Source organism: Zootoca vivipara, chromosome 1, assembly GCF_965207765.1.
Source record: "Zootoca vivipara chromosome 1, rZooViv2.hap1.1, whole genome shotgun sequence".
In the NCBI taxonomy this organism is placed as follows: Eukaryota; Metazoa; Chordata; class Lepidosauria; order Squamata; family Lacertidae; genus Zootoca; species Zootoca vivipara.
In genome coordinates this window covers 31,941,360-31,966,575 of record NC_142582.1, presented here as the reverse complement: position 1 = coordinate 31,966,575, position 25,216 = coordinate 31,941,360, and the positions used below count along the sequence as shown (strand labels likewise).

Sequence of the window (25,216 nt, the reverse complement as noted above, 5' to 3'; positions counted from 1 at the left end):
CAGCTACCCAGATTTTCCGTCCACAAGGACGAGAAACATATCTGATTTTAAAATAAATGCCATAATTCTCAGGTTTCTCAATGGAATCCATCTGCCTGCTGAGGGCCAACCTACACATTATCCTAACTGCATAGCATGCAGATGTACTTCTTGACTTCCTTTCAGGCATGTCCAAAGTCCGTTTTGGGGGCTGGTTGGTTTAATCTAGCCCCTGTGGCAGTTTATTTCCTGGGGTAAAATCCTAAAAAAAAAAGGTCAACAACTTTGTTTGGCCCTTTGGCTGGCCCCCACGGCCCTTCACTTCATCAAATCTGGCCCTCTTTGAAAAAAAGTTTGGACACCACTGGAACTTCTAAAAGGTGCCCAGGGAGGTGGGGGAATCTGATTTCTTTATTTCTTTTTGGAGGGGTTCACAACACACAGGATGGGGAAGTTTATATTTTCCCTTCTCAGCTGTAACCTCCCTGGAAAAGGCTCTGGCTACAATTGTGGTGTGTGGGTGCCTTCTTTGGTAGCATTGTGTGGGTGAGGGTGAATTTTCTTTTTTTCTTTTGGAAGAGCTGATACCCAGTGGACATTAAATAAAATTTGGAGGCGAAGCTGCACACTTCATAGTAAAATCAGGCTTGGCCTCAACCATCTTTGTTTTTGTTTTTTTCCTTCAGAATTTTCTCACTCCTCCAGTTCTGCTAGTGGCTACAATCTGTTACCATTCAATAACAAAAACTGCTGGGGTGGATTGAGTTTCCTTATTACTGTAGTCACAAATGTTCATCACTGTTTCTCCCCCTCCCCCACTCTTTTTAAAAAGTGGTTTATGTATGCAGTTTGCTAACCCATCCAAATGTTCTAATGATCGCTGTTTGCAAGTAGGTTGTTTTTTTTTGGGGGGGGGAATATATTGCAGAGGGAGCTATATGCAAGTTTAGCAGCTGATCTGTGCTTGTTATTGCAACAGCTAGGTAGAGGTTAGTAGGTCCATAGCAGAGGATGCATAGTGGCCCCATAGCAGCTAAGTGATGTTGGGGGACAGAGATGCATTGCAACCAGACCATATTGACTGCAGTGGGATGGAGGCTGCCTTTGTCCCCCAAACCTGCAAATCAGGCAAATTGCTGTCCACTCTCATTTCTACATTGAGAAGAGGTCCATTGGTGCTTGCTTCAAATCAAGGCACGATTGCTTCAAAACAGAGGATGCACATTTCACGTGATTAAATTGCATTTGATTTTTCATTACTGTCAGGATAATACATATGTTTCCAGTTTTTCTCTCCTCCTTGTTCTAGCGATGACACTTTTTGACCTACCTTTGCAGCTAATATAGGGTCAGATGGAGTTCTCTGTAGTAGATGAGTCTTTCCTCCTCCTCCTCCTCCTCCTCCATTCCTTCTTGTTGTTTTTGCCCAAGCATGCTGAAGGCAGTTTTCCTAATCCCTGAACTATTTGCACTTTCTCCCTTGACACTGGCTTTCTGTTTCCCTCAGCCAGCACTGCACAGTGCAAACTTTACACCAGTGGAGGTGCTTTCAAGTGGTAATGGGGGAGGCACAGTCAAGAAAATTGCTTCCAATTTGCAGGAGAATCTCCATTTAGGCCGTAGCCCGGCACAAATTGATGTTAAAAGTTAATAATGCTGTTTGGGTTGGATTTATGGTCATTTACACAATGAAGCCAGTCAATAAGTGCCTACAGGCTTTCTTTTGAGTGTGAATTGCCTAGTGCTGGGGATAATTGTCCGTTAAGGACAACACATTTGTAACTAAATCCTGGGTACTTTGAGATGTGATGGTGGTCGGAACTAACCTGTGTCCTGAGTACGGTATAAAATGAGGTTGGGGAGTGTGTGAAATGGAATCTTCTCCCCCCCCATTTATTTTTATCAATAAAAATGGGGACATATCCTTTTTTGTTCTCTCTCTTTGCATGTGCCTCCTGTAGCACTGAGAAGGCTTGGCAAGTCATCCAAATTAACTCTCTTGTGTGCATAGTTAATAAAATTATTGGAACTGATCAGCTGTGACCACACCACTTTGATTATCCTTTCACAGTTGCCTTTCACAACCTGGTGTCCACCTTATGTTGTCAAACCTCAATGCCCATTATCCCTAACCATTGGCCACGCTGCCTGGTTGGTTAAGATGGGAGTTGGAGTCCAGCAACATCTGGAGAACAGCAGCTCCAGGAGGGCTCTTTTAAAGCATTTTAGTAAGGGTAGGCCCAGTGAAATTGAAGGAGCAGAAGTATTGGGCACACATGTAGACATTCGGCTCAGGATCAAAGAAGGGTGTCAAATGCACAAGAAGAAAACCTTGATTTCCTGAGTCTCTTCTGTCAAGCACGACATTCTTGAATGGAAATATGGTTAGTAGAGATATGCTAAGCTAGATGGACCACTGGTCTGATAACGGCATAAGACAGTTATCTCTTCCTAGCTTGCCGGTTGTTTGCACGCTCCACTTCAGACAAGGGGTCTAAGTGGGCTGCAAGGGGTGTGGTCACACTGTTGCTCCACCTGTCCAGGTCTGAGCACAATTCTGAAGGAAGTACCTAGATGCCTAGCAGCTAATTATCAGGAGTGGTGTCTGTATCCCTTGCACCTTTGGAGCTGTTGTTAGCGAGTGCTCTGCCAATAAAGAATTAAACTTCCCATCACTTGTCCTCATTGGGGCTGGATGTGTTTGGGACAGTATGTTTTGTGGTTCAGAACATACTCATGGCTTTCCACCTTGCGCATGTTAAAGGTTGAACTGAATTTTTTGTAAAAATATACTCATTAGCCACATGTCCCTTAACATCTTTTTCTAAATTATTGCTGATTATACAGTTGGACATTTTAAGGTAAAAACAAAGCAAAACTAAAGTTAAATATTTAAGGCTGTACAAAATAAAAACTAAAAATAGTGATTCTTATTTACACAGTAGGCTGTGCATTACTTATATAGCAGGCTGTGCATTAGCAGTTCTGGGTAGCAGAAGCAGTTAAGACTCGAGTAGCATTAGCAGGCAGAGACTGGAAATCAGACAGTGGCTTACCAGAGCCTTTTGCTCCTGATGGACATAATCTTCTTTCTGTATATATTTTGATAACTGTAACAATTCACTGTGTTTGAGTGAAGTGCATAAGTTTGTCTGAGTGAAGTGCGTAAGTTATTCCAAGGCTGTGACATTTTCTTGCCTAATCAAGTCAAGGAACCTTGACGTAGTGATAATTATGTTGTTGATATGGGAAATATATTTTAGCTTTATGCTTTGGTTGTAGCCTCCTTTAAATCTTTACATGCGACTCAAAAATGACCAATTCTGCAATGCAAAGATACCTCAGGGTTGTTTAAGATCTGAGCAGGTGGATGTTCTTCCTGAAGCAAACCTTTGAATAGAATCTGAAAAGTTCCCCATTTCTAATACAGAGCTGTTGGCTAATATTAAATGCAAAAAAGGCCATGGCCACATTGGCTTGTGCTTTTTTGATCAGCTAATCATAGTGATTAGCTTTTGGTGTTTGCCTAAGAAGAACTAAGGGATTCACCTTTCAAGCCCCATCAGCTGAAACCCTACAAAAGGACTTCCCACTTGCATAGTGGGTCCTTACCCCATCTCCTTCCCCCTCTCCCCCTGAAACTGGCTGGGGGCAGTGTTAGAAACTCAGATATATAAGCTAGGTACCAAATGGCACCTTAAATCTAGGTTACAATCACCACAATTGGCACCCAGAAATCTCCATGTAGTTGCAGTTGGACCCACACCAGTAGTAAAATGCGCCTGGCTAATTTCTACCACTGGCTTGGGGGCATGCAAGGAGAGGGGGATCATTCTGTCTTGCAAGCTGAGAGAATCGTTGGACTGGTCATGTTGTGTGGATGCCTGATGATTGTCTTCCAAAGCAACTACTCTATTCCGAACTTGAAAATGGAAAGCGTAATGCTGGTGGTCAACAAGAGAGGTTTAAAGACTGCCTCAAGGCAAATCTTTAAAAAATGTAGTATAAACACTGACAACTGGGAAACCCTGGCCTGTGAGCGCTCCAGTTGGAGAACAGCCTTTATCAAAGGTGTAATGGGCTTTGAATAAACTTGATCTCAGGACGCAAGGGAGAAATGTGCTAAGAGGAAGGCACGCTTGGCAAATCCACACCGTGATCAACTCCTGCCTGGAAACCAATGTCCCCACTGTGGAAGGACGTGTTGATCCAGAATTGGCCTCCACAGTCACTTACGGACCCATTGTTAAAACCGTGTTTATGGAAGACAATCTTACTTGGCTACAAGTCATCGCCAAAGAAGAGGAAAGAAGAAGAAATCTTAGTGGGACATTGAATTCTAGCCTAAGTGTTTTATAGAGGCAAGGACCACAATCCAGGTTAATTTGGATTGTGGATATACAGAAATAAAGTGAGGTATTTAACAATATCTTTAAAATAGAAAATCCACAGCTTATGTTGTAAACAGTTTCCAGCAATTGCAGTCTATCACATCAAAGAAAGAGAAAGTAAGCAGCAGGTGTCATCTTTTTCTATGTCAAAATAGTCCCTCCCCAACAGCCGTGTGCTCACATACATATGGGGGTGGGGACTAGCAGGTTGTGAATTAGCCCTATGACAGATGACACAGCTTAGAGAAGGCTATTGCATGTGTTAAAAGGAGCATGCATAAGGGAGATGAGTAAGAGAACCAGAATCTCTCTCTCTCCTTGAACAGTTGTTTTGAGTCTTGATCGGGCAATCTGACTCTGCACTGCACCAACGCGGATTGTATCGGCTAAGAATTGGGTGTCTGCAGTTTAAGGATTCTGCATGCTGGAAAGCTAAGCAGGCCATAATGTGCAGTGGAAATCTTCCCTCCAAATCTGTAGATGACACTTTCCCCCTTATGCTTCTACTCCTGCCCTACTTGATGAACAAGTGAGCATCACCCACTGAAAATAACTGGGCATTTATTCCGCTCAACTTGATTAGTAATCCGTAAGCGACTGTTTTGAAGTAATCTTTGGGTCTCCGGGCATTTGTGTTGTTTTTCTGTTCAAGAAAGCTGCACAGCACAGATGTTAGCAGCAAAATGAGTTATTAGCTGTGGGATGTTGTTGATGTTCCAGGCCATTTGGGAATTGCTGTGACATAGACTCCTCCTCCTCCTCCTCCTCCTCCTCCTCCTCCTCCTCCTCCTCCTCCTCCTCCTCCTTCCAATGACACTTTATTTTTTCTGTTTCCTGTCACATGGCAATTTATTTATCTTCCTCATTGTTTCTGTAGGATGGTCACTGCTACCTGAAATTATAAGTACCCAGGACAGAATTGATAAAGAACAGGTGTTGAGAGAGGAAGGTAGGGAGGCCTGAATTTAGGCTAATTGCCTCCTGGGCCCTGAAGAGGAAAAAAGGACCACCTTATTCTCACCTTGTGGGGGGAGGGAAATCAGCTGTTTCCATGGCACTCGGTTTAGCAGGGCAAATGGCTTCTGACTGGCAATGTTCCACCTCATTTGGAATAGGAAATGCCTCTGTGGGGGATGTAGAGACAGTAGCGTGAAGGTGATGGGCCGCCTTCTCCAGAGACTAGGAGAGAAGGAGAGGAAAACAAAGATGTCTGACAGTATCATCAAAGCTGGAACAAGACTCAGGATGGCATTTCCCCATCAGTCCTGAGAGCTTGCTGTCAGGGCCGTCTTAAGGTCATCAGGAGCCCTGGTGCAGGGATCCCTCGGGCGCCCCGCACTCTTTAAAAAAAAAGGAAAACTTACCTGGCGTGCCGGGCGGCGGGAGCCTCACGGCGGCCCCCACACCTCACAGATGGGTCGCGCTGTGCCAGAGGCCGCCTGCCTGTCCGATGCTGCCGGATTGAGTGGGGGAGGGGGCTCCGCGCAGCCTTCCTCCCTTCTCTCAGCGGAGCAGGGTGCCTGGGCAGGCCGGGCCACGCCGGGTTCCTTCCCGCCAACAGGGCACTGCGTTTCATTGGTAGAGGTGCTGCCATGTGGCGTCACCTCTACCAATGAAACACAGCGCCGGGGTGAGGGATGACCCTGGCGCTGCAGAGCGGATGGTGGAGGGAAAGGGGAGGCCGCCGTGAAGCTCCCCCACTTGCTGGGGCGCCCCTCAGCGCCCCCTGATCGCCCAGGCGCCGTGGTGCATTGCGCCACTAGAGTCAATGGGCGAGCCGGGCCTGCTTGCTGTGGTGCAAGAAGGTACTGACTTCTGTGGGTTGAAAGCAAAGCTGGATCTTGGACTCCCAAGAATTGAGCCCAAAGGTGTGGGAAGTGAAAAATCCATAGAAAATTATGCTCTTATAGCCAACCTGGAGCCTGTTAGGTCACATTTGAAAATACCTGAGATTGTTAGAACAATATGTTTTCCCCTTTTCTCTTTGCAGTTTTCTGAATCCTACTAGAGGTTCTTATAAATGAGTGGATTTGAGGAGCTGGAGTAGATGACTTTTTGTTTCTCTTCTGGGGTGTTGTCTGTTCATCATCAAAAATTATTTCAGAACAAATAAAAAAGAAAAAGAAAAGGAAGGTGAATGAGATGAATTCTGCAAATTTAACAAATGCAATAAATTTGCAGGAAGCATTTCTCCTTACATGTTTTGTATAAATCTCCCATCTTCTATTTGTGGCAAGGAACTGTGCTCCTGGTTCTCTCCCTCCTTCTCTCTCTCCTTCTCTCTCTCTCTCTCTCTCTCTCTCCCCCTCCTGTCAACCACTGAATGTCTTATTTATCAAGTGACTCCTCTGGCCTTCTGAGCACTTTCAGGTATATTTTTTCACAATCACCTGGACCCAAAACTTACTTTGAAAACAACCACTATGAAAGATGATATTTTTGGGGGGAGTATGTGGATTTCTGCACCTTTGAATATATTATGAGCTTTTTCTGTTGCTGTTCAGTATTCCAGTGCATGTGCAGTTCTGCCTAAGGGCTTGTGAAGGCAACCAGCTCGCCGCTCCCATTTGCCAGTGTTGTGGTGCTAAACCAGAAGTGGAGAACATGATACCTCAAGAAAGAGGAACCAACAAAGAACCATGAAGGGATGGGTTTTTTGGACAACACTCACTCTTCTGAACTGTGCAATGTATGCTGAGCAAGCTTATTTTTGATATGCAGTGAGGAGTGGCTGGAATGATGTGACATCTTCAAGCACTATAGGCCATCCGTGCTTGTTATGTATATATATATATATGTATGAAAAACTTTTAACAAATACCAGATGATTATAATTCAGGTTTCCTGTCTCCTTAGTTCACAATTGCTGCATTAGCTAATTGCTGGGTGTGTTAACTGCATAGAATCCAGAAAAAAGTCACATACAGGCCAGCATCTGGGTGGGCCTTGTCAGTACTCAAGTATGGACTCCGGCCATAAATGTAGTTCAAACTGCTTTGTTTTGTGTGTGTTTTAAGTCAGGGACTATGTGCAGCAGTTCACATGGTCCGATACCAGCAGGATAGAGAATGCTTTCCCCTGTGTCCGATGTGGTTCTTGATAAGGGCGTTGTCGGTGGGGTCCTCTCATGTTCTCCCTGCATCCAAATGCCAAGCTTTTGCTAGCACCGCATATTTGGGTGAGTGTGCCGAACAGCACATCCCGGATGGCTTTCTCTCTCTTCCCTTCATGTTAAGACAAGCAATGTAGATGTTCATAGATTAACGATACGGAAGTTAATCATCCCGCAAGTTCTGCTGCAGAGTGGAGCACGGTAACAAATCCACAATCATAACATGGGGGGAGGTAATTAAGGACTGACAAGATCCATACATCTAATTTTGAATGCTAATATAAAGGTGACCTTTAGCGGAGGCAGTTTAAAATATTCATGTTTTGCAAATGGGATTGAAAGAGAACCTGCAGTTACACACCATGTGCCTATCCCCCCCCCCGTCACTTTGTGAAGGAGGCCTGCCTTTGCAAATGTTTATTAGAAACCCCACTTACAATGGAAGATTGGTGCTTCGGCATTATCAGGGGGCCAACCCCCTTGTGTTCCATGCGTTCATTTCTCTTTTCTCCGTGAAATCTTTGCTGTTCCATTCTTGGAATGGAATGGCTGTACTTTTAGCGGTGGTTGAGGAATAATCAAATTAAGCTCCCTCTGTGCCACTTTGCTGTTCATCTAGGGGCTTGTTCAAACCCACCCACCCACACCCACACCAACAGAGCAGCTTTTAAAATGGGAAGGCGCTAAGTATAAGTCTGTGTTGTTCAAATAGGGATGTGGATGAAAAAGTAAAGAAAGACCCAGCACCTGCATTAAAGAACATTTCTGGCCTAATGCGTATTAAAAACCCATCTCAAAAGCAATTGCGAAACATTCCTTTGCTACCCTTTACCCTCACTCTTTCTAAATGGGTTGTTGCCTGCTTTTGCTATCTGTTGTGTGGGTGGATGGCGGCTGTTCCACATGAAGGCTGGTGTGTCTCCAGAGACCTTTGTTTTAAAGGTTTGATGGGCTCGACAAGATTGGCTGTTTACTGTTTTGGAAAGGAGATTGGGGGAAAAACATGTAAGGAGTAAGGTCCTTCCTTTTTAGAGGCAACATGCTGATTAAGTCCTTGAACTTGAGTACATTTATTTTGCTAACCGCTTAGCTCAGCTCAGAGCATCTGACCTTGTTGCTTTATGCTATCGCTTTCACATAGCCATCTGCCATTTCAGACAGAGTGACCTAAGAAAATGGCTTTTGTGTGTTTTGTTTGTTGCTGTTGTTTTGTTTTTAGTAGACCTCACCAGTGCTGGGCTCTTGTGTTGCAAGGGATATTTTCTCTCTCTTTCACACACTTTTAACATTTGCAAGTAATTCACAGTTTCCTTTTATCTTCTCCCTTGTTCCTTTGGTTGATCTTTTGGCAGATGGTTTGTCTGAGGGCATGTGAGGTGTACAATAATCTTACTTTGGAGAAACAAGCGAAAAGAAAGGCGGAATTTTTTCCAGATGGCTTTCTGGTGCTAGGGTGTATTTGTTGCTTAAGATATTGTGCTTCCTTGGATTTGCAGGTGCAGCTGACAAATCCCTCTTTCATGTGTTACAAAACTGGCCCAGGTTAGCTCCCTCTCCTAAATAACAGCAACACTTTGGCTTGACTCTGCAGCATCTAAAGACCTGCTCTTCACATAAACAGCTTCACATTTTTCAGAACAACATTCTGTATGCATTCATCTGGGTCTACGCAGGCATCCTGCCATCCCATTAAAGAATTAAAGAACAGCTTATGCAGCAACCCTTTGAGATGGATTTTGCTGGCAGACACCTCTTGCCAAAGGCTACTCATCGACTCTATGGGCTGAGTGGAGAGTTGAACTTCGATTTCTCACATTCAAGCTAAGCACTCTAGCCCCAGTCTCCCACAATCTAGTGCTCTCCAGGTGTCTTAGAGTAAAACTCCCATAGGCTCTGACCATTGGTCTTGCTGGTTGGGAGTTGGTGGAAGATGTAATCCAGCATCTGGAGACTACCAGCTTGGGGAAGGTGCTCCAGCCATTAAACCACATGGTGCGGCAACTGGAAGAATTGCTGCCCAAGGGCCAAGAAGCTCCCTTTTTCTAGTATAGCAGCACAAAGTGAGTAGGTTAGGACTGTGTTTGTGAAAACAAGTGTAGCAGTTTAACACTGAGGGGTTAATATGCCTTGGCTGGGCCTGTTATAAAGGGGCTGTGGTTTTGAGTACAGTCAAACCTCTACTTACCACCACCGCCTCTTAAGGTCGTTCCAAGTCGCGACCGCGGGAAACAAGGAAGTAACCGGCGGGTTTGCTGCCGTTCGCGCATGCATAGGAGCAGTGATCGCCGTTTGCACATGCGCAGAAGCAGGCAATCGCCGTTCACACATGCGCAGAAGGGGGCAATCGCCGCCTGCGCCTGCACACAACGGCACCTCTCCCAGTGACCCGCTTTGACCTCCGGACGGAGCTCCGGAACGGATTATGGTCACAAATAGACGCTCCACTGTACAGGCAACTCAATTATATGCCTATGACTTAAAGTTTATTATTTAATTTGTACATTTCACGCTTCTTTGTTTACAGGCTCCTTTGCCCTACAAAATATAATTCAAACCTCACCCTTAAGAAACAACCTCCCAATTATTTTTTCTTATGTAATGATAGTGCCATGACTCTTAGGAAGGATTTGACCTAGACAGATCTGTTTTAGCAGGAATACCTATATAACTTTTATATTTTTTTAAAAAAATGCAAACCTGAGCAGGAAGTTAATCTTTGTATATAGTTACCATGTGAAATGAGTAGGATACGGTAAATTTCAGCATTGTACGTGTGTGGCACCCTTTCCCCAGAAACCAAATTTAGACAAGAAAATATAAAATACGGTAGTTACTACTGTCCCACACCCCCTCTTATTCTTTCCCATCCAGTCCTTCCTAAACTTCTCATTTTGAGATCTCTTCTACTAGTCCTTATCCAAACACAGCGTATGGTCACCCAGTTAACCTTTTACCAAATCCCCTTCATTCTTCTTTAGAATCTCTTTGGACTCTCACATCCTAGAGTGTGATCAAGTAACCCCTTCTCACCACAACTATCCGCCAAGCATTCGTAACCTTCCCCTAAGCAAAGGCCCATAGCTGAGTCATAGAGTGCATGTGTTAAATTCCCTATCATCCCCACCTAACGGATCTGTTTAGATACACTTTGAAGAGCTGGTGCAAGGCAGAGGAGACAACATTGGGCGAGGTAGATGAATGTTCTGATATAACACGGCTTCATACATCCACCATTATTGATGTTCTGTGCGTTATTTCTAGCAGGGATTGCTCATGTTCATCTGGAGCACACATGCCTCATATCTACGCATGCAACACTGAGAGTGCTTCCACATAACACCGGTCTTGGAAGATCTACATTGGCTCCCAGTATGTTTCTGAGCACAATGCAAAGTGTTGGTGCTGACCTTTAAAGCCCTAAACGGCCTCGGCCCAGTATACCTGAAGGAGTATACGGAACCACCAGAAGGCCTTCAGAGCTGGACCTCCGGGCTGAACGATGAGGGTGGACCTTCAGAGCTGGACCTCATCGTTCAGCCCGGAGGTCCAGCTCTGAAGGCCTTCTGGTGGTTCCGTCACTGCGAGAAGCCAAGTTACGGGGAACCAGGCAGAGAGCCTTCTCGGTTGTGGCACCCTTCCGCTGGAACGCCCTCCTATCAGATGTCAAGGAAATAAACAACTATCTGACTTTTAGAAGACATCTGAAGGCAGCCCTCTTTCGGGAAGTTTTTAATGCCTGACATTTTATTGTATTTTTAATATTTTGTTGGAAGCCGCCCAGAGTGGCTGGGGAAACCCAGCCAGATGGGTGGGGTATTAATAATAATAATAATAATAATAATAATAATAATAATAATAATAAGGCACTAGAAGCTGCTGAAGTGCTAATGCATTAAAGAGCACCCAGTTTATTTGGCCTTCAAGGTCTCGGCCAATGTCCTTCAGCTACTCCAAGGCTGACTTTTATCCTGACGTAGAGCTCCCATGTTAATGATATCACACAGAATGAAGCCCTTAAGCAGGGAAGGAGAGACACTTTTATCAGCACTTGAGAGAGAAATGCCAGCGTATTTATTTTTAAAGGGTGTTTCACAGTTTCTGGATGGTGAGAAAACAGTCCTTTTAACTTGTGAATTCTCAGCCTGCCACGATGAGAATGTAGTTGGGGATGCTTACTTCATTTGAAAAGTTTAGAGGATAAAAATCCTTGGCCCAGTATATCTGTGGCTAAGTGAAACTGCCTCTTTAGCTTTTCCAAGCTGACGAACTATTTTAAGTGTGAAATAGTTTATAACAGTTGAGATTATTTTCACTGGGTGTTTTTGTTTTTAAAGTGAAATCACTCTTACAATGCATATGAATCAAGTAGAAGAGTAATTTCACACCGAAAGGCAAGTGTACTGTTTTGCCTTACTGTATCCCTTAGTTTTCAGCTATACGGTCATACTTCGGGTTACAGCTGCTTCAGGTTGAGTCTTTTTGGGTTGCGCTCTGCGCCGAACCCGGAAGTACTGGAACGGGTTACTTCCGTGTTTCAGTGTGTGTGCATGCGCAGAAGTGCCGAATCGCAACCCACGCATGCGCAGATGCGCTGACGTGAGTTGCGAACGCTGCTGGTTGTGAATGTGCCTCCCGCACGGATCACGTTTGCAACCTGAGCATCCACTGTACTGGATACCCTGGGAAAAATCTGAAAGGATAAAAGGGTTTATGGCAGGGATGGGGAATATGGTGGCCTCCAGATATTGTTGAACTACAACTTCCACCATCCCTGGCCATCAGCCTTGCTGGTTAGGGCTGATGGGAGTTGTAGTCCAGCAGCGTTTGATGGGCCACAGGTTCTTCATTTGTGGATTATGGCCTTGATAAAAGCCTATTGAATTTATCTTTGGTTCTCCCCACTCCCTCTATCTTTTTTCCTGACCATGAATGATCCTAGGTAGAATCCAACATTATGTGACCCCTAGAGCCATCCCACACACCCCAACCTTACTGTTGCAGTCTTCCTGCCACATTAAAATCAGCAGAGCTGTATTCTATAATAAATATTTTTAAATAATAAAAAAACCAGCAGAGCCCAGCAGATGCTCTTGGAGTGCACAGAACTTTTCCAGATGAAGTAGTTGGGCTGTCTGTCCCCATATGCCCTGAATTTGTTGGTCCTACAGGGAGCAGTCACCTGTCACCAATTCCTTAGCTCATTTGTTTGCATGCAGGAGAGAGGTTGCTTGAAAACCAAAAGCATATAGGCAGTATCTTTAGGAGTTTATTTCATAGCAGTTGCTCATTGAGATTATAATTCAAATGCTAACATCCTAACTCCCCCTCAGTGCTCAGCTGCCAAACTCAGACTTGCCTAGTCCTGTGAAATCATGGCAGCTCTGCCGCTGGCAGCCAGAGAGCCCACAACACTCATTGCTACCTGTCCAGGTCTGCTCTTGCTTCACAGTAGATCTACGGCATTTCAGCTTTAGTTCAAAGGACCCTGAACAAAGTGACCCTTCATTTTGGCTTCAGCTTAGCAGGTATCTTTGATTTCACAAGAACAATAAATCTGCATGACTTGACTTCCTTGCTCTACATGCTTGCTTTGCTTTAATGATTAGCATAAGGCTGGCAACAGCGCTCATAAATACCAGTTTTATTTAGTTGTAAATACGGTTCCGATTGGAACAGGATATGTGAAGGAATCCCTGCTTTTTTTCCTTCTTCTTTCCTTGAGCGCATTGGCCTACATTTTTATTTTATATTCTATTTCACAGTTCGGAGCTGAGATCTGGTGTTATACATCCTTCACTGCAACCTTAACCAGGCATTTATACTCATGCCTCTGTAATAGTGAGGTCAAGGGGAAAAAAGGATGGAAATGTCATAGCTTATGTTTTGTAAGAAAGTGACAATGGTGCCAGAGGGAACAGGGCGCTCGTAGAGGAACGTTACTCACGGAATAGTGATGGAAGAACATACTTTGGAGTTACAGAACTAGCTTGTGCAGCTGGTTCAAGCAGTACTCGGTAGCTGGGATAGAAGAAACAGGACTGGCATGCCAAGTTGGACATGTGCTCCTCATGCATAGTGATGTCCAGGAACCCAAGAGAACTTATTTTCTGGATTATGTAGCAGGAGAAGCCAGAGGACCCTCATTGGCTGGCCGTTGGGTGTCTTTGTTAAATGACCATAAATGTGTAGGACTGTCCATGCAACTAGGGAAATTCTGATTTCCTCAGAATTTCCACTGGTGCTTAAAAAAATTATCACATTTTTAATTCTACAAATTTTTACATTCACCAAAATACATGCCATACATTTAGCATCAAATTCCCTCCCCCCCATCTTCCATGGTTTGTTTTAGTTACCCCTTTCCGCTGCATTTTCTAATCAATCCATGTTCATTTCTTTTTCAATTTTATCTCAGTTAACTTTGAATTTAACTGAACTTACTCCAAACCTGCTAACGTCTTAATTTGTTTACAGTAATTTTTCAAATATTCTACAAATCCTTACCAATCCTCCTTAAAGACTCTTTTTTCCTGATCTCTTATTTTACTTGGGGTTGCCAGACATCTGGAATTTTCTGGACATTTTCGGTATGGCAGCTCCTGTCAGTAGTGTAGATTTTGACAATTTTAATTAAAAATAGCTCAAAAACTCCTTTTTTTAAAAAAACCATATACTATTTGGGCTCCCACTCATGCCAAGGAGCCTTATGTAGATACATGGGGTGAAGGAGAATCTAAATCTGCCCTATGCAATGCATTAAACAGGTCTGAAACCCCTATAATGTAGCCTGGCAAATAAACTTTGAAAAGCTACAAACTAAACTAGCCCACAAAACTTTCCATTAGTTGAGCTTCCAACACATACTTATGGGAGTTATTTGTGGCAGAATAATGGCGGACCTTGTGGGAAAGTGGAAGAAAGCAACCCACACTCACTCAATACATCTTGGGGAGTCTTGCCTTGTTGTCTGGGGGCAATTCTTACTTGCCCCAGACACTGAGGGAATTTGCAAGAGTCAGATGTCCCTGAGGGTTACTGTTTTATCCTTCAGTTTTGCAGCATCTGGCTGAAGCCGCCCACAGTGACATTCTCCTAAACTGTCTAAAACATTCTGAGAAGCTTTGATTATGCTTCACTGACTCCCAGTTCTAGGTAATCAGTAAATTATTATCACTTAGTGTTTGCCATCTCCCCTCAGGCTTTGTATGAGAACAATGATAAATCTTGACTCACTTCCTGAGTTTCCTCAGAGACATGAGTTGTGTGGTAGCAGTTGCAGACCAGTCTCCAGTCCTGGAGAATTGGTCATAATCTCCTCCAGAAGAAGACTAGAGTGTTCAAATTTGCTTAATTCCAATTGAGGATTCTGTTTTAGGAGGAAGTGACCTAACCCACTCAGCAGGAAATTGTGAAAGAGCAGGCCCAAGAGAATTGATATGTGCAAAAAGACTAAAAAGTCTGATCTCCTTCCCTCCTCCTCCTCCTTGATAAGGATTCTCTCCCCCACCCCCACCCTTGTAAAGATTACTTAGAACACGCTGAATAGAGATACTGAATTACACAACGTGTTTCATGGATATTAAGGGACAATAAACCCAAGACAAACTGCTCTCCTTTGCAGGAGGAAGAACTTAGTTGAACACCGTTCATCCTTTCCTTTATGGAGGGACTCCACTCGAAACCCAGTTAAACATAGCATAATATAAAGAGAGGCACAGGCTTGCTTCACAGATGTTTAAATTGAATTGTGCTGCTTGTCTTTATTTCTCAGCTGGGGTTAAGCCCTGAACTGTGCAAAATGAAAATGGCCTTTTTATTGCCTCGGAGGCTACATTGTTGGGCTAATGCCATGGATGCTTGGTGATGAATGCTGTAGCCCAAACAGCTGCCCTCGCAGAGTGCTAGAATTGTGGTACAGTATGCTATTTACCGGGACGCAGGTGGCACTGTGGGTTAAACCACAGAGCCTAGGGCTTGCTGATCAGAAGGTCGGCGGTTCAAATCCCTGCGACAGGGTGAGCTCCCGTTGCTCGGTCCCAGCTCCTGCCAACCTAGCAGTTTGAAAGCACGTCAAAGTGCAAGTAGATAAATAGGTACCGCTCCAAGTGGGAAGGTAAACGGCGTTTCCGTGCGCTGCTCTGGTTCGCCAGAAGCGGCTTTGTCATGCTGGCCACATGACCTGGAAGCTGTACACCGGCTCCCTCGGCCAATAATGTGAGATGAGCGCTGCAACCCCAGAGTCGGTCACGACTGGACCTAATGGTCAGGGATCCCTTCCAAATATGACTTGGGTTCATGTAAAACACACTTCAAGATGTTTGTGCTCAACAGTAAGATGGTTAAAGAATCTTAAATGTAATGCTGTTGTATAACTGACAACCATTTAAATTCAGTGGGAGTTTTTTCCATTGACTTCAGTGGAATTTAATGGCCATGTTCTGTTGTAGCCTACCTGTAAATTTCTCTGGAAACCCACCAGGGTTAATTTCAACTTAAAGTTAGTTTGACTGGACAGTATGCTGGCAATCTTGGGTCATGTACATGCTGTACATTTCACACAACCCAAAATAAGACTGGGAACTGTAGTTTGTTAAGTAATGTTTAAGTAATGTGCATGCTTTACATGGTTTTTTTTTATTCATTTACTCATTAGTCTGTGATGGAGGGGCTCAAAGCATGAACACCCCAAGAGGTTCTTGCTTCTCCCACAGCCACAGCAGCCTTGGAGTCAAAAGGATACCAGCCATGACTCAGCCTCTCTCCAGCTTGCCGCTTTTACAGACTGCAACTATTTTCCTCCAGCCCACATCATCACTAACTGTCTGCTAACTATCTCAGAGCTCAGGGATGGGCCCCTCCCAAGAACCATCTGACACAGAGTGCCCTCTCCTTGGTGTTTCTTATGGGCCATCACTTCCTCTTGTCCTCCATAATGGCTCTTCTCCCAGGTGATTTCCTGAACCCGGGGAAACTGGCCTGATTTATATATTAATCCTTGCTGAATCCAAGGGTTCAAAGAGTCTTGATTAAATTCTAACCCTTTACTGGATCCAGGATTTTAGGGGAGTCTAGCACTCCCAAACTCACAACATTATTGTAAATGGCATTTGCAAGGCTTCATCAGTAGTAATGCATTTATTATGACCGCCAGTTGAAACTGCTGATCTTCTTAATGGGCATAAAACATCGTAAAGAAGAGATTTTACTGAATTGCCCTTTCTTCCTTCAATATTTCATATTCATCGTCATGAAGGGTATTAAACTAATTTATCTCCCCATTTCTAGCATTGAGAACATTAATTCTGTTTCACTCTGCTGGAGCTTGGATTTGAGAGACCTCATTAACTGAGGGGTGTTCTGAGGTCACAGATATTATTTGGGTCCAAAGTTTATTTAGTGTTTGCATCCCCCAAACAGATGTGGCAGAGATTGTTGTGGTGTTGCTGCCTCTGGAACAGAAATGTTCCACATCTCTTGTGGGTTCAGAGTGCTCACCTACAATATTGCTTCCTGTCTTTGTGTAGGATTCCATTGCTATATCCTTGCCTGCCAGCCTTTGCAGAAGGCAGGTGTTGGGTGTTAGAAAGTTGTTCTCTCCTAGAAAGACAACAGCCCCCTCCTCAAAACAGTTTTGCAAATAGACTTTGTCATTCTTGCATACAACACCTGTACAGTTATTAGAAAAGTTTCAACAGGTTAGGAACATGTCCTAAGAAGTTTCATTTTATTTTCAAACTTTTTATTCTTGGTTTAATAATGGGAATCATTTAGATATAGAAAAAAGAGAATGGGGGGGGGAAGCTGCCCTGCTGATTGTTTAATTTAACTGGGTATGAGATCTTATACTTGCATTGAAAAGCCCCTTCCTATTATTGAGTAGCATTGGGAAGGAAATAAGTAGGGGATTAAAGATTTCATTTTGCATTGTCTGTCATTCTGAGCAATTTATGAGCTCTGCTTTACAGATTAAATAGATTCCTAACTAAAGTTTAAGGATAGGAGAACCCCCCCCCCCTTTATAGCAAATGGCGGTGCTTTGCTTGGGAAATGATTTCCTGCATTCATTTCTTTTTAAATCACCTTAAAAGTGTTGCCAGATCATGTCCAAATAAACACAAAACATTTATCTCTTTAGAGAACGTTGCTTGCATAGATAGTCACCTTTCAGAGTTCCAGGATGCCATTTCTTTACAGTTCCATAAGCTGTTTTTCTCATCTTTGGTTGAATTCCTTAAGTACTCTTAGCAGGGGCAAGGAGGGGTGGGACAGGGAAGAAAGGAGAATCCAAAGTCTGAAAACACTGGAAATGGTCAGTCAGTGTTTGCTGTTGGCATGCTCTTTCAGATGCAGCATGGCTACGTGTTCAATGGAGTTACCATGGCATTTTGACATGACTTAGCAAAAATCACAGAAGGGAAAAGGGAGGGGGGGTTAAGACTTGGGGAAAGGGGAGAGATTAGGGGGATTTTTTTTTTGCCAAGTGCTACAGCTGTGTGATATATATATATATATATATATATATATATATATATATATATATATATCTCAATTTAAATGTTAATATGCACATGGCTGCAGTCCTAAAACCAATGATGGCAGAGCCATCAGAGAAGAAAAGAGAAAGACAGTGGACCCTCTTTGGGAATAAATGGATTGTGGATTGCAGGCGTCCGTCCCCCCCCCCAGTTCTCTGGTGGACTGCTTGATGGCTAAATGCAAATTCCTTATTCTTGGAAGTGGCAGCTGCACCTTTTCGAAAGTCATTGAGTTGATCCTCCAAAGTCAAACTTATTCTATAGCTATGGACAGTGTCAACATGAATTGATTTGTACGTTCCGCTAAATGATGGCTAAATGCAAATTCCTTATTCTTGGAAGTGGCAGCTGCACCTTTTCGAAAGTCATTGAGTTGATCCTCCAAAGTCAAACTTATTCTATAGCTATGGACAGTGTCAACATGAATTGATTTGTACGTTCCGCTCCCCCATCTATCTGATCCTTTGGGGTGGTGAATTAAAGTCATTTCGTAAGATATTCAGAACAATAATGGCGGCCAAATAATAACCAGAGCCTGTAAAGCAGCTGTAATATGCCCTTTTTTTAATCCATTGAAAAGTGACTGTGCATGGAAGTCCACATGGCTCCGATAATAGGTTGCAGAATTAAAGACTTGTGAAATGCAATTTTATTTCCTATGCTCCCTTTCAGTCCTTGGCAATAAGGACACTTCGCCTCCAGGTGATAGCTGTGTCTTGTTCCACAGCTGACTCCTGATTTGATTCATTGTAGGGCTTAATAAATTGCTCCTGCAGTTTTAAAAAAAGAGTAGATTTCAAATCCAATAAGTTTTATAGCAAATCAAAACACGCAATTAATAGCAAACGATTGCTTCTTTTATTGCTTTCAATGATATAGTCATTGCTGGGTTTCCTAGGAAATTCTCAGGAATGGAATCGAAAGTCTTATTGTTTCTGTCACGCTTCCATTCTGAACCTGGGATGCTGACCATTTTAAAGATTTGTTAGGCACTTTGCAGGGAACCTGCATCAGGGCAGTAAGAAGCAGCCGACCCAGTCCAAAGTAAGCACACAACCCAAAGTGGCAAATTAGAAACAATTTCATTGCATCCTGCCATCATTTTGTCTCATAGTAAGCTGAATACCAGTTATTGCAAATTGTGAGTGGGGAAAGTAATGTTGCTCTCAGGTTTCCCACAGGCATCTGGCTGGCTACTGCGAGAACAGGATGCTGGACTAGATGGCCACTGGCCCAATTCTTACATTCTTATGTAATTGCATTGATCTCTGTTGACACAATTTGCAGTCCTATTTATTCTACAGTTGTAAGCATGCATACCCCAAAGGCTGGATTTAAGCTGTCGCCTCTCTCCTGCCCTCCATCTTCAACATCAAACTGGACCTTTATTTCATCTTCAGGTTGCCTTGGAACCGGAACTGGCGGCTAATGTTAGCCTTCAGATTTCAGCCAGGTGCCAGTGCCATTTTTCCAGAAAGACTTCCCAGGCTACCTGGCAGTGGCATCTGGCTTGGCAGAAAAGAGCCTGGAAGAATAATGGGGCTTTGGCTTCTTGCCTGACACAATAGATTCTTAATCGCTTGATCCAAAACAAGAGGCAAAGATTTGCAGTGACAGTTGCAAGCTCCTACATACAAAGCTTGAGAGAGAGAGAGAGAGAGAGAAAGAACTGAAGGCTTTTCTTATCCTTCGTGTGTGTGTGTGTGTGTGTGTGTGTGTGTGTGTGTGCACACGCGCATGTACACACACACACATGTATGCAACATTTTTCTAATAACCAAAGAGGAAGAAAACACTTGAGTCTTATTACTTTCCATAGGGGCAACACAGTGGCTGCCTTTGTGCCTCATCTTTCTGTTTTTTTGTTTTTGTTTTAATGGCAAGCATTAGGACGGTAAAGAAAAGTCATTTGTCCCACCTTTTGTCTGCTGTCTTTTGCATAGCAAGGATTATTATTATTCCTCCCTCATCCTGTCCTATAAATAAGCCACCAATTAGGTGCTGGCCTAGAACAGGGGTCAGCAAACTTTTTCAGCAGGGGACCGGTCCACTGTCCCTCAGACCTTGTGGGGGGGGGGGCGGACTATATTTTGGAAAAATAATAATGAACGAATTCCTATGCCCCACAAATAACCCAGAGATGCATTTTAAATAAAAAGAACACATTCTACTCATGTAAAAACATGCTGATTCCCGGACCATCCGCGGGCCAGATTGAGAAGGCGATTGGGCCGCATCCGGCCCCTGGGCCTTAGTTTGGGGACCCTGGCCTAGAGGGATAATTTGACATGGAAAGCAGAAGTCCTCTCCCCTCCTGTCACCCCCTAACCTTGCCTGCCATAAAACCACCATCTCTCAGCTCTTTGGCTGACTTTGGAGTGGCACCACATATGGAAAAAACAGTCATAAACCCAGAACGTATGAATGTATGAACTGTTAAACCCCCAAATGCAGCTGCCTCTCAAAATGAAGCAACATTAACACAAGGCAGCTGAATTAAACGAGTTACACAAATCTTTGTGGACACTGTTGCCAAGTACGTTTTCTGTGCAACTCCTGGGAACAGCACCAACAATTAACAGATGAAGCTGCCCTCTGCTGAGTCAGACTGTAGGTCACCTAGTCCAGTATTGTCTAAGCTGGGTGACAGCAGCTCTTAGGGTCTTAAAAAAAATGGTTCTTCCCAGCTGTTCTGCTTGAAACCATTTGAACTGGAAAAGTCAGGGATTGAACTTTGGGTCCTTAATTACATACAAAGCACCTGCTGTGTTGCACTCCCCATCGTACCATTGTTGTCTTTCCTTGCTTATGCCTGGGAAGTAGCTTGTTTTAGATGCTTTACCTTGGGGATGTGATGTGATGTGTGTGTGGCCAGGCCTAAAGTCAGGATCAGGAGAGCAAATTTGCAGGTGCGCAACTGCTGCAAACAGCCCTTGTTCACATTTCCTGAGAGACTCCCCAATCTATCCCCCACATCATGAGAATGAGTAGAACTGAGCCAGGAGAAGAAAATTAAATTTTTGATATGTTTTCTGCCATGAGCCATTGGGTGCGGGGAGAGAGGTTTAGTTTAAAAATTCTAAACACATTGGATAATGTTTGAATCTCAAAAGCCATGAGCATCATGCCCATAATGTGTGTGTGTGCGCTTTTGAGAATAGAGAATTGCAGGCACCTCCCTCCCTTAAAAGAATTTTTGCAACTCCTTGGTGTTCTGTTGTGCTGATTTCTTGCTGTAGTTTATAAAGTTTTCATTTTAAAATGAAAATAGTTATTCTTTTGAAAAGTGTTTTTAAAAGTCTGCTGTAGTAACAAATGTATTCTTGCTGGCTTTCTTGTTTCTCTCATGATGGTGCATGTGAATGCTTTGCACATATTTCTCTGACAGGCTGAGAGAGTGTAGGATCCATATGGGATCCAGGTTGGGAGATTGTAGGATCTACTTTGTAATCCTGTGCAATCTGCAGTAACATCTTATGGTTGTGTGATATTACAATAGTCTTTATGGCTGTGAGTTTCAATACAGGTTATTTGGGTTGGGAAGGTTTTTTTTTTTTTGCCATTTTGAATCGGAAGAAGATGTGTGGTGAGAATGGCTTAAGTTGGAGACTGGCATTTCAATAAAGCACATTTAGGTTTCTGATTGCCTTGCTCCTATATTTCTTTATAAAAGAAGCAAAGAAGGAAAATAACTTTATTGATAAACAGTATGTAGTTTTGTTTTTTGCCTTTCCCAACAGCCGTCCTGTTTTCAATATCACTATCCTTTATAGGGACACGGGTGGCGCTGTGGGTTAAACCACTGAGCCTAGGGCTTGCCAATCAGAAGGTCGACGGTTTGAATCCCCACGACGGGGTGAGCTCCCGTTGCCAGTCCCAGCTCCTGCCAACCTAGCAATTCGAAAGCATGTCAAAGTGCAAATAGATAAATACGGTAGGTACCACTACAGCGGGAAGGTAAACGGCATTTCCGTATGCTGCTCTGGTTCGCTAGAAGTGGCTTTGTCATGCTGGCCAAATGACCTGGAAGCTGTACACCGGCTCCTTCGGCCAATAACACGAGATGAGTGCCGCAACCCCAGAGTCGGTCACGTCTGGACCTAATGGTCAGGGGTCCCTTTATCCTTTCTACACACACCATAGTCATGATTAAAAGAAACTGTGAAGGTGCTTTGAGGAAATCAAGTCCTTGGTCTCTTTCTTTTTTTAGTATTCTTCACAATCTATATTTCTGGACAGCTCACTTCTTCTATGCCCTGGTTATTGCTGTAAGCCATTACAATTACAATTAAATATAATGTACTAGGTATGCATTCATAACCAAAGAGACAAATCTATTTGCTCCAGGCTGTTTGATCCTTGTTACAACCAGACCCCCCCCCCATGTTTACTAAGAATTAAGTCCTCTGAATTCCAAATAAGTGTGCCGCAGTGTTAACACAATGCATAGTGCAGGCATCCCCAAACTGCGGCCCTCCAGATGTTTTGGCCTACAACTCCCATGATCCCTAGCTAACAGGACCAGTGGTCAGGGATGATGGGAATTGTAGTCCAAAACATCTGGAGGGCCGAAGTTTGGGGATGCCTGGCATAGTGTGATCCCAAACTGAATCTTAGAATTGCACAGTTGGAAGGTACCATGAGGGTCATCTAGTCCAACCACCTGCAGTGCAGGAATCTTTTGTACAACATGGGGTTTGAACCCATCACCCTGAGATTAAGAGTCTCATGGAAGACAGTGGTGGCTATTAAAGATCATAGTCTTAATGAGTTTGTTGTAGATTAAAAAAAACACTGTACTTAGCATGTCCTTTATTTATTTTTTTACAATTTTAAGTGAAGCTTTTAAAAATCCTGTTGCCTCCATGAAATCCTGTTTTGTTTACAAGTGGCTTATCTTGATTAGGTGCCTGTCAGTGCAATCCTATGCATGCTTTTTTTATTTATTTGCAAAAATGTCCATACTACCAATGCTAAGAAAAAAATATAATGGCAATGAGCAGCATAAAATCAACATCCATAAAACAGATACAAAATACATCACAAATCAGTAGTTCAAACTAATAAATCAGTGTTACTCATTACTAAGAAGTATGTTCTGTACTTTACTCACTACACAGTCCCATTGAGGTCAGTGGAGGTTATTCCCAAGGAAGTGTATGTAGGATTGCAGCTAGAGTTGTAGTTCTGATTTGTTGCTTGGCTTCCCAATGCCTCCTGTCCTGCTGATTTGAGGTGGGAGCAATGCCACAAGACTGTCCTGTAATGAGCGAAAGTCACTTCTGATTGAATTTAGTATGCAGATCTGCAACCATGCAGAGCTGTTTGCTTAGTGGACTGGAGCACAGAAGTGGAAAGTGGAGGGGAGTGTTGGTGGAATAATGTCACTGGAATAATGCTGCTTATTATCTGGTGGTTATATTCATATTATTCTACTGCAGAGGATGAAGCATAGAATCGTGGAGTTTGAAGGGTCGTCTAGTCCAGCCTCCTGCAATGCAGGAATCGAGCAGGTGTAGGATATAATAAAGGCGAAATGTGACATTTCTACTGATGGGTTGCCAAAGACAACATATTACACCTTCTCCTAGCCCCACAGGCCCATCTCCCTCCAACTGTCCCGTAGGAAGGATCCTGATTACTTTTTATACATTGGTACTGCTTATACTGTAGTGGCTTTTAAAGACGCCATCTAAGCTTATGTGTAGGTCTCCTTGGAAAGATTTGTATCCTGAAAGGTGGGGGTTATATATAATTTTAATTAATAAGTAAGTAAGTACCATGATGCAAAGCTAGCTGTTGATTGGCCCATATTAATTGTTTCACTCAACACAGCATATAGTGGTAGACTGCTGTCTGTAAAATGTGCTTTAAAAAGAGAAGGTGGGGAATAGAAATGATAGAAGTTTGTGGTTGTGCCCGTGGGCTTTAAATACCACAGGCAAACACACATGAAGATTTATAGGCAAATCTGGAGACAGTTGCCTAGACAAAGCAGGCAACATAACAGCAAAATAAAGCCATCCTTTATTGAAAAGATGGAGGTTTTTTATTTTTATTTAAAACTGCCTTTTAAAACTGTACATAGCATTTCCCTTCTACTTCTACTTTTAACAAGTAAAGAATTCAAAACAACATATTCTAAGGGTGCTATCAGAGACTACAGAATCGAGATGTATGCCTGTCAGGGCTGGCTCTCTGAGGCAGAATCCAAGGAACGGGTGCCCCACCCCTGGCAAAGTAAGAAGACGTGCCTGTGGCAGCTTCCAGGTTCTGGCAAGATCTCATGAGAGCCCAGCAAGCCTCCAGGGACTTCTATGTGATTTTGAGGGGCTCTCGTGGGAGCTTGTCGGACGCTGTGGCCACACGACATTGGGAAGCTGGGCTCTGGCAGGGCAGCAAGGTGGCTGGTAGGAGCACAGGGCGACACCTTACCATTTTGCCTCAGGCGGCCAGACGGGGATGGGTGGCCCTTATGCCGGTAGTGGCAAAAACCTATAGAAAGAGTAAGCAGGGGTCCACAAACTAAGGCCCGGGGGCCGGATGTGGCCCAATCACCTTCTAAATCCGTCCCGCAGACGGTACGGGAATCAGCATGTTTTTACATGAATAGAATGTGTCCTTTCATTTAAAATGCATCTCTGGATTATTTGTGGGGCCTGCCTGGTGTTTTTACATGAGTAGAATGTATCCTTTTATTTAAAATGCATCTCTGTGTTATTTGTGGGGCATAGGAATTCGTTCATATTTTTTTTCCAAAATATAGGCCGGCCCCCCACAAGGTCTGAGGGACAGTGGACCGGCCCCTGCTGAAGAAGTTTGCTGACCCCTGAGTAATACAGTGGTACCTCTGGTTATGAATGGGATCCGTTCCGGAGGCCCGGCCGTATTCCGAAAATTTAGTAACCGGAGGACTGCTTCTGCACAGAGTGTTTCTGCACACACGCGAGTGGCAAACCCACTTCCAGGTATGCTGCGTTCGCAACCCAAAGATTATGTCAATGGAAGGTAATGTAACCCAAGGGTCCCCTGTAATGGAATCATTGGGCTTAAATGAGTGTTGAAAGCATTTTTGAGGTGGGAGTGTTCTTCCATCAATCTTTGCTCAGCTCTGTTCACTCCTTCTACTCCACCTGATAAATTAAATCCTGGCTCCTTCAGGATTTATCCAAATTTAAGGCCAGGTCCAGCAGCACAAC

At 43.6% G+C, this 25,216-nt stretch overlaps 1 protein-coding gene across 6 annotated transcripts in view; it reads left to right on the top strand.

Annotated features, from left to right (window-relative positions):
* Positions 1–25,216, top strand: part of FMNL2 (formin like 2) — a 194,624-nt gene that overhangs the window by 11,518 nt on the left and 157,890 nt on the right. The window contains exon 1 of one of the 6 annotated variants that reach the window (XM_035131663.3): positions 24,807–24,985. The exons of the other annotated variants lie outside the window; for them this stretch is intronic. Coding sequence (XP_034987554.1) covers positions 24,878–24,985 — 108 coding nt within the window. The 5' untranslated portion in view covers positions 24,807–24,877. Of the gene's footprint in view, positions 1–24,806; positions 24,986–25,216 lie in introns of those variants that run through there. 6 annotated transcript variants of the gene reach the window in all.